Raw genomic sequence first — 16071 nt, 5'->3', positions numbered from 1 at the left:
ATATACCCAGAAGCGGAATTATTGGATCATATGGTACTTCTATTTTTATTTTTTGAGGAACTGCCATACTGTTTTCCAAAGCAGCTGTGCCATTTTACATTCCCACCAGCAGTGTGCAAGGGTTCCAGCTTCTCCACACCCTCATCAACAGTTGTTATTTTCTGGTTTTTAGTAGTAGCCATCATAATAGGCATCAGATGATATCTCCTTGTGGTTTTGATTTGCATTTCCCTAATGGTTAGTGATGTTGAACATCTTTTCATATGCTTATTGGCCTTCAGAATAACTTCTTTGGAGAAATGTCTATTCAGTCCTTTACTCATTTTTACATCCCGTCGTTTGTTTTTTTTTGTTTTCGAATTTCAACAAATTTTAAAGGATTGGAAGCTGCTACAAGTCTATTTTCATTTGCTCTCTATGACAAAGATTGTCTTGAAACAGTGTTTTATCATCTCTCAGGTTCTGATGAGATATAATAAGCCATGATGATAGTATGTACCCTTGATATGATGTGATGAGAATGGCACTTTATCTCTGTGATCTTTCTCTCAAAAAACACACAACCCCAGTTGAATCATGGGAAAAAGTATGAGAAATCCCAATCAAGGAGCATTCTACAAACCACCTGACCACTATTCCTTAAAAGTGTCAAGGTCATTAAAAACAAAGAAAGTCAGAAAAATCATCACAGCAAAGAGAACCTGAGGAGACACAACAACTAAATATGATATGGTATCCTGGCTAGATTCTGGTATAAAAAAGGACACGAGGCAAAAACTAAGGAAATCTGAATAAAATATGAATTTTAGTTAGTAATAATGTCTCAATATTCGTTCACTAGTTGTGACATATATACCATATTAATACAAGATGTTAACTACTGCATAGCACAGGAAACTCTACTCAATATTCTGTAACAACCTATATGGGAAAAGAATCTGAAAAAGAATGGATATATGTATATGTATAACTGACTCACTTTGCAGTATATCTGAAACTAACACAACATTGTAAATCAGCTATACTCCAATGTAAAATAAAAATTAAATTTAAAAAAAGATGTTAATAATCAAGGAAACTGGGGTATATAGAAAGGAACTCTGTGCTATCTGCACAGCTAGAATCTAAAACCTATTTTATTTATCAAAAAATTTCAAAATTATATTTGTCAATGATAGAAAAGGACTGGTTACTTGATTTTTAAAATATAATTTCAACTTTTGAATGATTGCAAAAATGCAAAATATCTTGTCAATAAGAACTTGAAGACATTGTCATTAAAATGTCTTGATCAAGAAGTACAGACAGGGCTTCCCTGGTAGCGCAGTGGTTGAGAGTCCGCCTGCCCACACAGGGGACACGGGTTTGTGCCCCGGTCCGGGAAGATCCCACATGCCGTGGAGAGGCTGGGCCCGTGAGCCACGGCCGCTGAGCCTGCGTGTCCGGAGCCTGTGCTCCGCAACGGGAGAGGCCACAGCAGTGAGAGACCCGCGTACCGCCAAAAAAAAAAAAGTACAGACAATTCAAACATTAAACCTGCCCATAGAAGTGCTCTTAAGCTCTTCACTAAAACTTCTGAAATTTTTTATTTGGAAGTTTTATGCAAATTTAATATTTTATATTTTCCTTAATACTTTAGTATTCCACTCTTTCTTATAATTATATGAAAAAAATAATGAGCTTTTTCATCAAGCTCCATATAGATATTCCTAAATCCTCTCCAGTTTATTAACATAACACAGAAATTTTTTTTTTTTTTTTGCGGTACACGGGCCTCTCACTGTTGTGGCCTCTCCCACTGCGGAGCACAGGCTCCGTACACGCAGGCTCAGCGTCCATGGCTCACGGTCCAGCCGCTCCGCACCATGTGGGATCTTCCTGGACCGGGGCACGAACCCATGTCCCCTGCATCGGCAGGCGGACTCTCAACCACTGCGCCACCAGGGAAGCCCTAGAAATTTTATTGTTTTCTTTGTGTGCATGACCTGAAGTTAGGAAGTACTAACCTAGAGAAACTCTTATACAGGCACATGTGCACCAGGAGATATGTACAAGAATATTTATTCCATCACTGTTTTTAACAGAGAAAAGTTAAAAACAACTTGTCCATCAAGGATAGGGTAGATAAATGCATTGTGGTATGTTCCTGCAAAAGAATGCTATGTATACAGTAAGAAAAAAATGAATAGAGCCAGAGCTTCATATAAGAATATGGACAGGGCTTCCCTGGTGGTGTAGTGGTTAAGAATCCGCCTGCCAATGCAGGGAACACGGGTTCGAGCCCTGGTCCAGGAAGATCCCACATGCCACGGAGCAACTAAGCCCGTGCGCCACAACTACTGAACCTGCGCTCTAGAGCCCACAAGTCACAACTCCTGAGCCCACGAGCCACAACTACTGAGCCACGTGCCACAACTACTGAAGCCCGCACGCCTGGAGCCCGTGCTCTGCAACAGGAAAAGCCACCGCAATGAGAAGCCCATGCACCGCAATGAAGAGTAGCCCCCGCTCGCCACAACTAGAAAAAAAGCACACGCACAGCAACGAAGACCCAACCCAGCCAAAAATAAATAAATAAATAAATAATAAAATTAAAAAAAAAAAAAAAAGAATATGGACAAATCCCCAAAACAATGCCAAATGAAACAATCAAGTTGGAAAAAGTTATATACCTTTCATGTAAATTTTGCAAAAAGGGAAAACAATGCTGTATATTTATGGATAGGTACATATGTGATAGAAAACATACATGTGAATGATGAGTATCAAAACCAGGACAGTGGGTACCTCTGAGAGGAAGGGAATAGGATCTGTAGGCTATTCTGGGGGATTCTACTATGTTTGTAAAGTCTTCCTTCTTAAAAAAAAAGATCTGAAGCAAATAGGGCACAATGTTAAGATATGATAGAATTGAAAGGTAGGTATACCAACCTATTATCCTCTATATTTGTATGCTTGAAATATTTCATAGTGAAACAAAACCCAAAATGCATCCTAAATCTGATCATTCTTCACTTCACTGCTACTGCCACCATTGTCCTGGATGACCACAGTAGCCTCCTGTCTTTCTATCTTGCTTTCTATCTTGTACCACTACAATCATTCTCCATGTAACATCCAGAATGATTTTTGATAAATATAAATCTGATCTCACCATCCCCTATTCAAAATCTTTCAACAGGTTTACAGCACTCGAAAAATAAAAATTGAACTCCTTACCGGAGTCCACAGGCCCTGTTTTATCTCCCACATTTAGCCTTTATTCTTCCTCCACTGTCATTACTTATTCCCTCAAACTGTGGCACTTCTCACTACCTCAAATTATATTAATTCATGGTTTATGGGTACAATTCTTCCCAGAGTCCCCGCCCCCACTAGAATATAAGTTCCAGGAAGGCAGGGACTTTGTCCTCCACTGTATCCCCACTGCCAAGAACACCATTTGACTCATATTAAGCATGAAATAAATATTTTCTGGATGAATGAAAAAAATGAATGATTTCATTTTCATTCATATAGAGGAGGAATAACATTTCAGTGGTTAAAAAAAATGATGTAATCAAATGTATGGAGCCTGAAAATGACAGGGTACACTCTCAACAATGACAACAATTGCTAAGACCCATTAAGCACTTATTATGTGCATTTCCAATCACTAGAACCACTTACATTTTGGGGTGCATGTCAGCCTTGCTCTCCTCAGAGGCCCTGCAAACCTGAGACATAGGAACCTCCTTCCTAGCCACAGCTGATTGGATTTGGAGGAGAGGAGACTGAGAAAAACCCATATGTTAGCCAGGGGGAAGCAATCAGGTTCTTTTTCTCAAAAATTTATCCTGAGTGACATGTGCGCTAATGAAGTTTGAAGATGAGTCATGTTAATGGCAGGACATTTTTGAGTGAAAGGAACAACTGCTGAGGTCCTGAAAGCTGCACTGGTATCTACCCTTTCTGAACCTTGTTGTTCAATGTTTCATTGGCTAATGACAAAAGTTACCCGACTATTCTTCCAGAAAAATCCTCTCCCTTCATTTTTAAAACTAATACAGGTAGGTTACTTTCTTTGTTGGTTATTCATTCTCTTAGAAACAAACCAACAACAGCAACAACAAAAATTAGCAATCTCTTAATCAGGGAAACTTGACTAGGGCAGTCTTTCCCACACAAGGTCTCATTTCACTATGAGAAGGTATTACTGTTTCCATTTTACAGATGACGATACAAGGCTTGAACAGGTCCAATACCTTTCCTAAATCACAGAGCAGTAAGTGATGGGGCAAGATTCCAATCCTGGCCTGTGTGCCTCTGAATGTGGTTGCAGGAATGGCAGCAGGAGGACTGTTCACAGATAAAGTTAGGAAGACAGGGCACACATTCTGATACCATTTAGGGTAAATTAGAAAATGACACTGATAACAGTGAAGGTTAAAACCCAGATTTCATTCTATTTTTGGATAAGATCCAGTAAAAGCTCTCTATTCTTATGTTTCAACAACTGTTGGCAGAGAGAGATTTATACCAACACAGACTGTCTGTATGATTAAAACTTTTTCTCTTTCCACTGACAGAGGTAACAGTTTTTAAAGAATCACAGGATACATTCTTTTTAGGTGACATAAAAAATGGAGTTTTAACAATATATATTCAGAAATGAGTTATAGTTGACTGTTAGAGGGTTTGCAGTTAGGCGGGTATCTTTCTTGTCATTCTTGAAAACTCTCCCTCATTCTTGCATGCCTATAGAAGCTCTGTGGAAGGTGGTTTGACATAAGTGAGGCTGTGAATACAGAATTCCAAGGTGTTTGTATGGGAAGAGGCTACTGAAGAGAAAGGGATAGGCATTGATGGATTCACGCACAATTTGAAGAGCATAATCGGTAAAACAAAAAAGTTTATGAATAAAAAACACTCAGAGTTCACCCTATAAAACATCCTTGCTCTAAGAGAAAGAACAAGTGGAATAACTCGTTTTCTCCAACTGAAGTTGCACTGTGTTTTTCAATATTTTAGAAATAATATGCCTTAAAAAAAAAGAAATAATATCTCTTGAGAAACAAGAGATAAGCTTTGGCTCTGTTTCATACACGTCAAATGACACAACTTGGAAGCATCAATAACGTGGACACCCAATGCAATTTTGCTACTTTGGTGATTATTGAAACAATGTTTTAAAACTCAAGGATAAGAAATGTAACGGATGTTTTACAGAAGGAGAGGAAAATAAAAATTTCCTTAGAAAGAGGGGAGTTTTTCTTTTGTCTGTAGGTATGAATAGTATAGGAAGCAATTAATGGACACATTTTTTGAAATGGTTCTGGCAGCGTGGGCAGGTTGTTCACACACCTGTTCCTGGAGGCGCAAAAGAAAGGGAGACAGGAGCAGCACGCTCTTCCTCAGAGATGTCTATTGCTGTGCATGTTCAGGTCCTACATGAGGCTGAGGACCACATTGTGAATGTCAGACAAACCCGGCGACGTGTATCATGGGAAGTTCATGAGGCACAGGACAACAGGAACTGCCAGATGTGCAAGGTCACAGTCCCCTACAGAGGTGATGGGCGGCTCACCTGGACTGTACATCTGTGGCAGGAAGATCCACTTTCTGATCTTGCCAGATATGCTGAAAAACTCACCCACGTTAAAAAGCATGAAAAAGAAAAACCAAGGCTCGGGGCCAGCCGGTGAAAAACTGCTATTCTGAAGGCCCAAATGGCCTCAGGAGAAAGAGGATGTGGAAACATCTTCCAGAAGCAAAGATACATTGTTGAAGAGAACTTTGCCCTTGTTTTTTCTTTTAGGTTATCTGGGTTGGGGTGTGGTGGTGGTGAAGCGCATGCTTATGTATATGCCTTAGGTTTTCTTTGACATCTTTCTCTTTAGATGAGGAGAAATATTAAATTTAATAAACATGGCAGTGGGGTTTTTTTTCTTCTTGAGAAAAAGAGATAGGTCTAACCTGGGGCAATTTTGCCCTCCACGGGACAATCGGCATTTGGCAATGTCTGGTGATATTTTTGGTCGTCACAATTTGGGGGTGCTCTGGCCTCTAGTGGGTAGAGGTCAGGGACCTGCTAGACATCCTACAATGCTCAGGTTAGCCCCCCACAACAAAGAACTATCTGGCCTCGAATGTCAACAGTGCTGAGATAGAGAGACCCTGCCCTAGCCCAACAAATCTAGCTGGAGAATTTCAGTGAGAAAAAATGGGTTCCTCTCTTAAAGGAAAAAACACATGCTGCTGCCTTTGTGTTTTCTTTCTAAAGTGGTAGCTTTAATTAAAACTAATTTTACCATATGACCCAGCAATCCCACTACTGGGCATATACCCTGAGAAAACCATAATTCAAAAAGAGTCATGTACCACAATGTTCATTGCAGCTCTATTTACAATAGCCAGGACATGGAAGCAACCTAAGTGTCCATCAACAGATGAATGGATAAAGAAGATATGGCACATATATACAATGGAATATTACTCAACCATAAAACGAAACAAAATTGAGTTATTTGTAGTGAGGTGGATGGACCTAGAGTCTGTCATACAGAGTGAAGTAAGTCAGAAAGAGAAAAACAAATACCTCATGCTAACACATATATATGGAATCTGAGGGAAAAAAAAAAAAAGGTCATGAAGGACCTAGGGATAAGACGGGAATAAAGACACAGACCTACTAGAGCATGGACTTGAGGATATGGGGAGGGGGAAGGGTAAGCTGTGACAAAGTGAGAGAGAGGCATGGACATACATACACTACCAAACATAAAGTAGATAGCTAGTGGGAAGCAGCCGCATGGCACAGGGAGATCAGCTTGGTGCTTTGTGACCGCCTGGAGGGGTGGGATAGGGAGGATGGGAGGGAGGGAGATGCAAGAGGGAAGAGATATGGGAACATATGTATATGTATAACTGATTCACTTTGTTATAAAGCAGAAACTAACACACCATTGTAAAGCAATTATACTCCAATAAAGATGTTAATAAAAAAAGAATATTCGAAGAAGAGAAAAAAACCCAAAACAAAAAACTAATTTTAAGACAGGGTGAGATGAGATTGGGGAGTGATGTACATGTGAAAATGAGGGATTTGAATGCTCTAGGTTACAGGATTTTGTAGGTAGTAGTGTGATAAGATCTCTATTCTAGAAAACTAACACTGGGAGTAAGTCAGGGGTCAAGTGACCTCCAAAGATGTCCTCTGAGAGTGTCTCATTCATGATAGTCCCCATGACATGACCCCTCATCTAGGCTACACAGCCTCATTTCTGACCTCCCAGGTCCTGGCAGTCACCCTTTCCAAGTCACCTTAATTTCTGGAGAATATTTTCACTGGGTATAGAACACTTAACTTCACAGTATTTGGTTTTCTTTCAGCCCTTTAAAGATGTTTACTATGACCATCTGGACTCATGTTGTTTCCATATCTTGGCCATTGTAAATAATGCTGCAATGAATATGGGTGTGCAGATACCTCTTCAGGATAGTGATTTCATTTCCTATGGGTATGTATCCAGAAGTGGAATTGCTATACCATATGATAGCTCTATTTTTAATTTTTTAAAAAAACCTCCATACCGTTTTCCATAGTGGTTGTACTAGTTTATGGTTTCACTGAGAGTGCAGTTCCCTTTTCTCCACATCCTTATCTCTTGTATTTTTAATAATAACCATTCCAACAGGTGTGATATGATATATCATTCTGATTTTGATTTGCATTTCCCTTATGATTAATGAGGTTGAGCATCTTTCCATGTACTTGTTGGTCATTTGTATGTCTTCTTTGCGAAAACATCTATTCAAGTCCTCTGACCATTTTAAAATTGGATTGTTTGGTTTTTTGCTATTGTGTTGTATGAGTTCCTTACACATCTTGTATATTAACCCCTTATCAGAACGATGGCAAATATTTTCTTACATTCCATAGGTTGCCTTTTCTTTTTATCAATCATTTCTTTTGTTGTGCAGAAGCCTTTAGGTTGATATAATCCCACCTGTTCATTTTTGTTTTGGTCATGTGTGCTTTTGGTGTCATATTGAAAAAAAAAAATCATTGCCAAGACCAATGTTAAGGAGCTTTTTCCCTAGGTTTTCTTCTGGGACTTTTATGGTTTCGGGTCTTACATTCAAGTCCTTAATCCATTTCAAGATAGTTTTTGTGAGTGGTGTAAGATAAGAGTCCAATTTCATTCTTTTGCATGGGAATATCCAGTTTTCCCAACACTATTTATTGAAGAGACTGTCCTTTACCCATTGAGTATTCTTGGCTTCCTTGTCAAACATTAGTTGACCAAAAATGTATTTCTTAATGTGTGTCTCAGTTGGAAACATTTGAAAGCCAGTGGTTATGTAGAGAAAATTCTTTAGAAACACTTATATTACATTTGGAAATAAGTCAAAAGATAGTACAGCATATCCTTTCAATGTCATACTAGAGCAATGTTTAAGAGGCCCAACTGCTTTCCAAAAGGACTTTTTGCGATGATGGAAATGTTCTATATCTGTGTTGTCCAATATATTAGCCATTAGCTACATATGACAATTGAATATGTGAAATGTGGCTAGTGTGACTGAGGAACTGAATGTTTAACTTTATTTAATTTTAATTAGTTAAAATTTAAATGTAAATGGCCAAAACTAGAGGAATGTTTCTATGTCCTTTAGAAAAGAAAATGTCAAGATTTTACTGCCCTGTAGAACATTAACTAATTTTGTATCTAAGCTAGCAATCTTATCCTAACCTTTCTTCTCAAAATGCCTATAAATACCCAGTTCCCCAAAATGCTCTTTAAACCAGCTTTACCATCTTACTGGCTCCCTCAGTGAGTTAGATAAAACCTTTGACATTATGTCCGTTCATATCAAAGAGAATCATATTTTTAACTTTTTTTTTTTTTTGCGGTACGCGGGCCTCTCACTGTTGTGGCCTCTCCCGTTGAGGAGCACAGGCTCCAGACGCGCAGGCCCAGCGGCCATGGCTCACGGGCCCAGCCGCTCCGCAGCATGTGGGATCCTCCCTGACTGGGGCACGAACCCGTGTCCCCTGCATCGGCAGGCGTACTCTCAACCACTGTGCCACCAGGGAAGCCCATGTTTTTAACTTTTTTGAAAGTCATGTCAACAAAAGAATGTGCTAAGTGTAGCGTAAAAGGATAAATAGTGGAATCAGGAATTAGTTTTCTCTCCACCTAAGCTCTGCCTGGAGTAAGTATTGTGATCTGATAAACACCACTGATTTGTCCTAGAAAGTGATTCCGGAGCTGACTCTTAGTAGGCAAAATAGGCTTTAATTAGGCAAATGAGGTAGGAATGATCCTCCAAGCAAAATGAACTGCTCAGGACTGGTTCACAAGCATTGTAAGCAGTTCATTTATGCTGGAGTGAGAGATGAGGGGAGGTGTCTGGGTCAGGGTGGGAATGACAGGTGAAACTGGACAGAAAGAATAGCAAGAGAGTGTAGTGGAAAGGAACACTGGCTTCAGTCAGGAGACCTAGGTTTGCATCTTAACTCTATCTAGTTGGATAACCTAAAATGAGCTAACTCAGCTCTTTGAGCCTGTTTCCACAACTGTAAATTGGGAGTATTAATAACTTTCCATGGGGTGTTAGGAGTAAATTGGATAAACACATAAATCACATAGTACATTGCCTGGTGCCCTACTTTAAATGTTTAATAAATTATAGCTATTATTACTAATGAGAGAGCAGTGAACAACTTCAAATGGTGCCAAGTTTAAATTTGGTAAAGTGTAAAATAATCTATAATTGGATTTCCTATTTAGGAAGTTATTGGCAACTTTGGCAAGAACAGCTTCAAAGAAGTAGGAGCAGAAAGTGTTGAGAAATGAATGGGAGGTGACGAAGTGAAGAAGAGGATAGCCAGTTCTTCCAGAAAGCTTGAAGTGAGTGCCAGAGAGGTGATTCAATTTAACAATACAAGATGAGAACTCTTTTTTTTTTTTTTTTTTTTTTTTGTGGTACGCGGGCCTCTCACTGTTGTGGCCTCTCCCGTTGAGGAGCACAGGCTCCAGACGCGCAGGCTCAGCAGCCATGGCTCACAGGCCTAGCCGCTCCGCGACATGTGGGATCTTCCCGGACCGGAGCACAAACCCGTGTCCCCTGCATCGGCAGGGGGACTCTCAACCACTGAGCCACCAGGGAAGCCCGAGAACTTTTTTTTTAGATTGAGGAGACTTGAATATTTTTGTATACTGAGGGGAGAATGGATGAAGGAAGCCAAAGATAATGAGGAGAAGATGTTTAGAATAAGATTCATAGCAAAAGAGACTGAAGGGAAAGACCTTGAAGACACAAGAGTAGTTAGTAGATGAAGAAAATAAAGCAGAGGAAAAAGTAAAGTCCATGTTTGTCCACTTCTAATGAGTAGGTCTGATGTGGGGGAAATTGGAGGGGAAGGAAAAGTTTAATGCACAGTTTGCATCCAAGATAGCCCCTGACAGCCATAGTCCACATCAGATTCTATCAGTCTAGATGGACCAAGTACAGACAATTTCAAAGTAAAGCAGGAAGGAATTTCCAAACCTTTTTCTTAATCAGGAGGGAGAGGGGGGCCTAGAGAAGACGGGATGCCAAAATAGAGTCTTGGGAACAGAAGCATTGGGTCACGAAGGCCTGAACAACTGCCGAAATCAAGGACAAATACTATGGTGCATAAACTTTAGAGACAGAATTTAGGGAAACAAAACAATTGCAAATGACCCAAGACCTGCCAATCATCCCCTTTCTGTCTCTCGATTGGTCAGTGCCGTGCAAAACCTCTGGATTAACAGACTTATTTTAACATTGATTGGCATGAGTAAAGAGTCCATCTTTGCCCAGTGATTGGCTGGCATGTCCAGGCTCTGGCCAATCCTGAAGGGGGCGGGCTGGTTAAGCGTCAGGTTTCCCTGAGCCGCCATCGGTGGATGTACTGTCAGCCTAGAAACTGGTTCCTTTTCTCCCTGCTGTCGATGGAGCTTTCTTACCAGACTCTCAAATTCACTCATCAGGCGCGGGAAGCGGTAAGGAAAGCATATACAAAAAAAGAATTGTACTACCAGGAGCTTCTCTCCCCTTGTTGCTGCGGGCCGATTCGAGTGTCTCCAGTTGCTATGGTGACAGAGTCCGCTGCCCGAGTGGAGCAAGCGCCAAGTCTGGGGACTGGGCTTGAGGCAGGGGGTGAGGGAAGGATGGGTCTGGGACGCAGGCGGGTTTGGACTTGACAACGGGTTTGTTGAGAGACGGCAGGGTTGGTTTGTGACTGAGGAAGTGAGGTGTCGAAGGCGAGGTATTATTAGGCAGGCCGAGTCTTGATGGGTGAGCGGGTTTGGGGTGTGTTCAAAATGGAATTGTTCAAAGACAGGACAACACTGACCTGGGAGTTGGAATACTGGGTTCTGGTCCTGATTCACTACTACCAAGGCTGACAGACCTTAGGAATTCAATTCCTCTCTCAGGTTCCGGTTCCCCATTTGAAAGTAGGTAATTGGATTACAATCCTTTTCACAGGAAGTTAACATGAATTTTACAATACCATACTGTTTCCTGTTGTCTGTGTTATCCGCTAACTGGCTCAGCAATACTTTCCACAACAAAAAATGTGAATTGAAGATGTACTATATGCCAGGCTCTGGGGAAATAAAAGCAATGCTTTAGGGGGAAAAATGATTTTAAAAAATTTAAATTAAAAAATACTGGGGCTTCCCTGGTGGCGCAGTGGTTGAGAGTCCGCCTGCCGATTCAGGGGACACGGGTTCGTTCCCCGGTCCGGGAGGATCCCACATGCCGCGGAGCGGCTGGGCCTGTGAGCCATGGCCGCTGAGCCTGCGTGTCCAGAGCCTGTGCTCTGCAACGGGAGAGGCCACAACAGTGAGAGGCCCGCGTACCGCCAAAAATAAATAAATAAATAAATAAAAATTTAAAAAATACTGGTGGGCTTCCCTGGTAGCGCAGTGGTTGAGAGTACGCCTGCCGATGCAAGGGACACGGGATCGTGCCCGAGTCTGGGAAGATCCCACATGCCGCGGAGCGGCTGGGCCCGTGAGCCATGGCCGCTGAGCCTGCGCGTCCGGAGCCTGTGCTCCGCAACGGGAGGGGCCACAGCAGTGAGAGGCCCGCGTACCGCAAAAAATAAACAAACAAACAAACAAAAATACTGGTATCTAAGCTCCACCTCCCGAGATACTGATTTACTGGTCTTGTTGTATCCTGTGCATTGATATTTTAGAAAATCTCAATAGGTGATTATAATGTGTAGCCAAGGTTATGAACCACCACTTTAGTGTCTCCCACCTTTAAAAAAAAAACTAATAATACACGAAAAAGGTAACCCTTTGGTCTCACATCCCCTCTACCTAGCAACCTCTCTCCAACTTCTCCAATTTCTCTCCAACTTCTGGAAAGGATTGGCTACACTTGCTGTTGCTACTTCCTCACCTCTGTCCCTTCCAACCTGAGCCTGAACTACCTGCATCAGAACATTTTGAACTGGCTTTTAATAAAGCAGATTCCTGCACCTCCCTGAGAATTACTGAATCAGAAACTCTCAGGGATGGGGGTCTTGAAACTTGCATTGTAAATGCACACTCCAGGTTTGAAAACCACTGTCCTAGATGGTCTTATACATTTTCATGACTTCCAATGCCATCTGTATGCCAGCAACTCCCCCAAACTGACTCTACACTGGACTTCTTTGCTGAGCCCCAAACCCATGTGATATCTTAGAATATGGAACACGGAGAGCACAATGAATCAATTGATTGTTTGACAAATCCAGTGGGGAATCTCAAGAATCTGCATGTTAACTTGTTCAACCCCTAACATTTAACCTTCTTCTCTAAAACCTGTTATCTTTCCCAGTCTTCCTCTCTCTGGGAATGTGAAACCGCCATCCACCCAATTGCTCCAATCAGAATTCTGGGAATCATCCTTAGCTCCTTCTACCTGCTAATTCCTCCTCCCGTCCTCTACATAAGGAAGGCATCAGCAAATCTTACTGATTCTATTTCTATAATGGGTCTTTAATAATAGCCTTTATCCAGGTCCAAGCCACTATCATCTCTCACTTGAACCATTTCAATAGCCTCTTAACTATTCCCCCTGTTGGTTTTGCCTCCTTCCAGTCCATTCTTCATCTAATGATCAGAGTGATCTTAAAATTGTGTCACTCCCTGGCTGGGATCCTTTTAATGGCTTTCCATTACACTTGGGATAACCCCCAACCTTGACATGATCTATAGAGCAGGCAGTGATGTGGCCCAACTTCTACATCCAGCCTCTTTCTCACCACTTTCCATATTGCCTCGCACTGCTCCAGGCACATTCTCTCAGATCTGACATGTTTCTGAACTCCGTATGGTTTGTACCACACAGGTTACCATTTAATTGTGATTAATTTATGTTATTACCTATTTCCTGCATGTGACATAGCCTCTCAAACAGAATTCATGTGACTTGGAAACAGAGACCCAGTCTTATTTTTTTGTTCTATTCCATAGATGGGACTAAGAGCCATATTTAGGTATGCTCATTGATGTCTTGAACTTTTGGGGTCTGAGTGCAAGAACTGTGTCTGTGGAGGGAATAAGGTTGAGGTGGGGGAGGTGATCAGTGAGTTGGATATAAAGAGGATTGCATGTCCACAAGGAATTTTGATCATCTATGTTGTCTACTGTATTAGGATTTCAAGAATACTTCCTTTTTATTTGGTTAATTTTTATTGTAGTTTCAAATTAAAAAAAAATATATATATATATTTTAAATATATATATATTGGATTTCTGTTTTAAACAAAGTAATGCCAGCACTCAGTTTAAAAACATTTAATAGTTCTACAAAACTTAAGAAAAAAAGTTTCCTGCTTCCTTTCACACCGCCTTCAAATATTGCTCCCCAGAAGCAACTGCTTTTACCCTTCTTAGCAGCTTCTTCAAAATAACAAGTTAAAACTTCTGAATTCTGATTTTTCATTCTCAGATGTAAATTCTATTTACTTTGATGGAAAATGAGCATTTGGCTTTTTTTAACCTACCTTGCTCCTTCCCCATCCTCTATCACTAGCCCATACTTAACTTCCCTTCCTCCATTTTCCCAAGATCATTTTATCACAATTTTTGGTTAAATACATATTCAGTACAGTTATGTATATTAATCTGACCATGAAAGTGTTATTCACAGCTGATATGGTACACTGTGGTTATATTTTATTTTTTATTTAACTTTGGGCAGGACTCAATCATAGCTTAACTATGCCTTACCCTTTGGCTTAATTTTCTGTATATTTGATGACTACTTTCTTCCTAAATTTTCTGAAGGAATTGTAAAACTCCTTTCCATATGGTGAAGCTCACCAGGAAATCTTGCAGTTTCTTTTTTTTTCTTAGTGATATCCTTTCTGGACCTCTTGCATCTCCTGCTTTGTAGACTGGTTGTTCTCTGGGCTTGCTATGCAGCATTCTTCCTGGGAAATCCCTTCCCCTCTTCCCTGTGTCAGAAACCCTGTTTCTTGGATCCCATGTCTTCTTCCTTCTTGTCCTATATCCCTGTTTTAGTGAAACATACTGACCAATGACTGCCTGAGAAAAGGTACATGGGAGGCAAAGTTTTTGAAGTAAGGTACCATGTATGAAACTCTGTACTTCTCTCACCTTGTTGATGGTTTGGCTGAGATTAATATTCTAGGCTGGAATTGATTTCATCTCATTTGAGAAGGCATTTCTCCATTATCTTTTAGCTTCCAATGTGACTGCAACAAGTCTGGTGCTATTCTTTCTCTGAAAGCTTTTAGAATCTTCTCCTTACCGTCCCTGGTTTCTGAATTTTCATGAAGATATTGCTTGTTGAGAATCCTTTTTCATTCACAGCACTGGTATGCAGTTATGAGCCATTTAGATCAGGGAATTCATGCCCTCAATTCTGGAAAATATTCTTGCATTATTTCTTTAGATAATTTTTTCCCTTTCTTTTTTCTCCTCTCTTGCTCTTCCTTCCTTTCTTTCTTTTTCTTTCTTTCTCTCTCTCCCTCCCTCCTTCCTTCCTTCCTTCCTTTTGTATTTTTAAGGTTTTTCTTTTCCCTGGCAGTCCTATTCATTGGATATTTGACTTCCAAATGGAACCTCTAATCATGTTGTTTTCTGTTTTATTTTACATCGCTTACTTTTCTTGCTTTTCGTATCAAGAGACCTCTTCAACTTTTTATCCCATTTTGTTGAGTTTTAAACTTCTGCTATTGTATTTTTATTTCCAGGTACTTTCTTATTGTCTCAATGTTCCTTTTTCACGGCATCTTGTTCTTACAGGATGTCATGGCTCCTTTTATCTCCCTGAGGTTTCCTCTCTCTCTCCCTACCTCCCTCTTTGTCTTTTGCTCCTAGCATTATGTCTATTTCCCCTCAGGTTTTTCTTTGCTTTTTTCCCTGGTGCTCTGTCTTTCATGTAGGAGGTTTCCCTCAGAAGTCTAGTGAACCTTGCCTGAGGTGAGACACCTAAAAGCTAATTAGAATCCGTGTGTTTTAGAAGAGACTCTTCCAATAAAGATGGGTTTCTCTGTAGGATGATCACGAAGCCAGGGGCCTTTTCACTGGGACATCCCCAAATGCCAGTTAGTGTCTGTAGGTCTTTGCTCTGAGGCCTTCAGTTTCTCTAAGGAGAAGTCCTTCTCACCTTTCTACAGGGAATGAGGGCAAAACAAGCATGGTTGCCACCACTGTTGGAGTTGAACAGGGAAAGACAATTGAGTGGGGGGGTTGGGGGCTTCTCCTCACTCTTCAGTGTATAAATTATACTTAATTACTCCTTCCTTTAAAAAAAATTCCTTTACCATCACTTTAATGTGATTTTGGGAGAGAGCAGAGATAAACAATCTCCAGAACAGTTTTGTTTTACAGATATTTATTGAATGCCTACTGGGTACAAAGACTCGTACTAGTTGCTTTTGCAGGGGGTGGTTTCAGAGAGGTGAATGTAAAAAAAAAAAAAAAGAACTAATATATGATTCATACCTAAAAGATAACTTTATTTTGTTATTGTTGGTTTCAAGCTAGGCGTTTGTCATACATGTTTATATATTAAAATTTACTT

General features: G+C 40.5%; 1 protein-coding gene and 1 pseudogene across 6 annotated transcripts in view; both read left to right on the top strand.

Annotated features, from left to right (window-relative positions):
- Window positions 1-5399: 5399 nt before the first annotated feature.
- LOC137204028 (small nuclear ribonucleoprotein Sm D3 pseudogene) lies at window positions 5400-5864 on the top strand (annotated as a pseudogene).
- Window positions 5865-10894: 5030 nt separating this feature from the next.
- The window catches only part of KATNAL2 (katanin catalytic subunit A1 like 2), an 87874-nt gene continuing 82697 nt past the window's right edge, over window positions 10895-16071 (top strand). For 5 of the 6 annotated variants that reach the window (XM_067699169.1, XM_067699165.1, XM_067699164.1 and 2 more), the window contains exon 1: window positions 10901-11015. In XM_067699169.1, the coding sequence (XP_067555270.1) occupies window positions 10920-11015 (96 nt within the window). In that variant the 5' untranslated portion in view covers window positions 10901-10919. Of the gene's footprint in view, window positions 11016-16071 lie in introns of all 6 variants that reach the window. The other variant, XM_067699167.1, reaches the window with a different exon arrangement.

This window comes from Pseudorca crassidens, chromosome 12 (genome assembly GCF_039906515.1).
Source record: "Pseudorca crassidens isolate mPseCra1 chromosome 12, mPseCra1.hap1, whole genome shotgun sequence".
NCBI lineage: Eukaryota > Metazoa > Chordata > Mammalia > Artiodactyla > Delphinidae > Pseudorca > Pseudorca crassidens.
The sequence above is the reverse complement of the archived record's forward strand: the minus strand, read 5'-3'. Positions and strand labels throughout refer to the sequence as shown.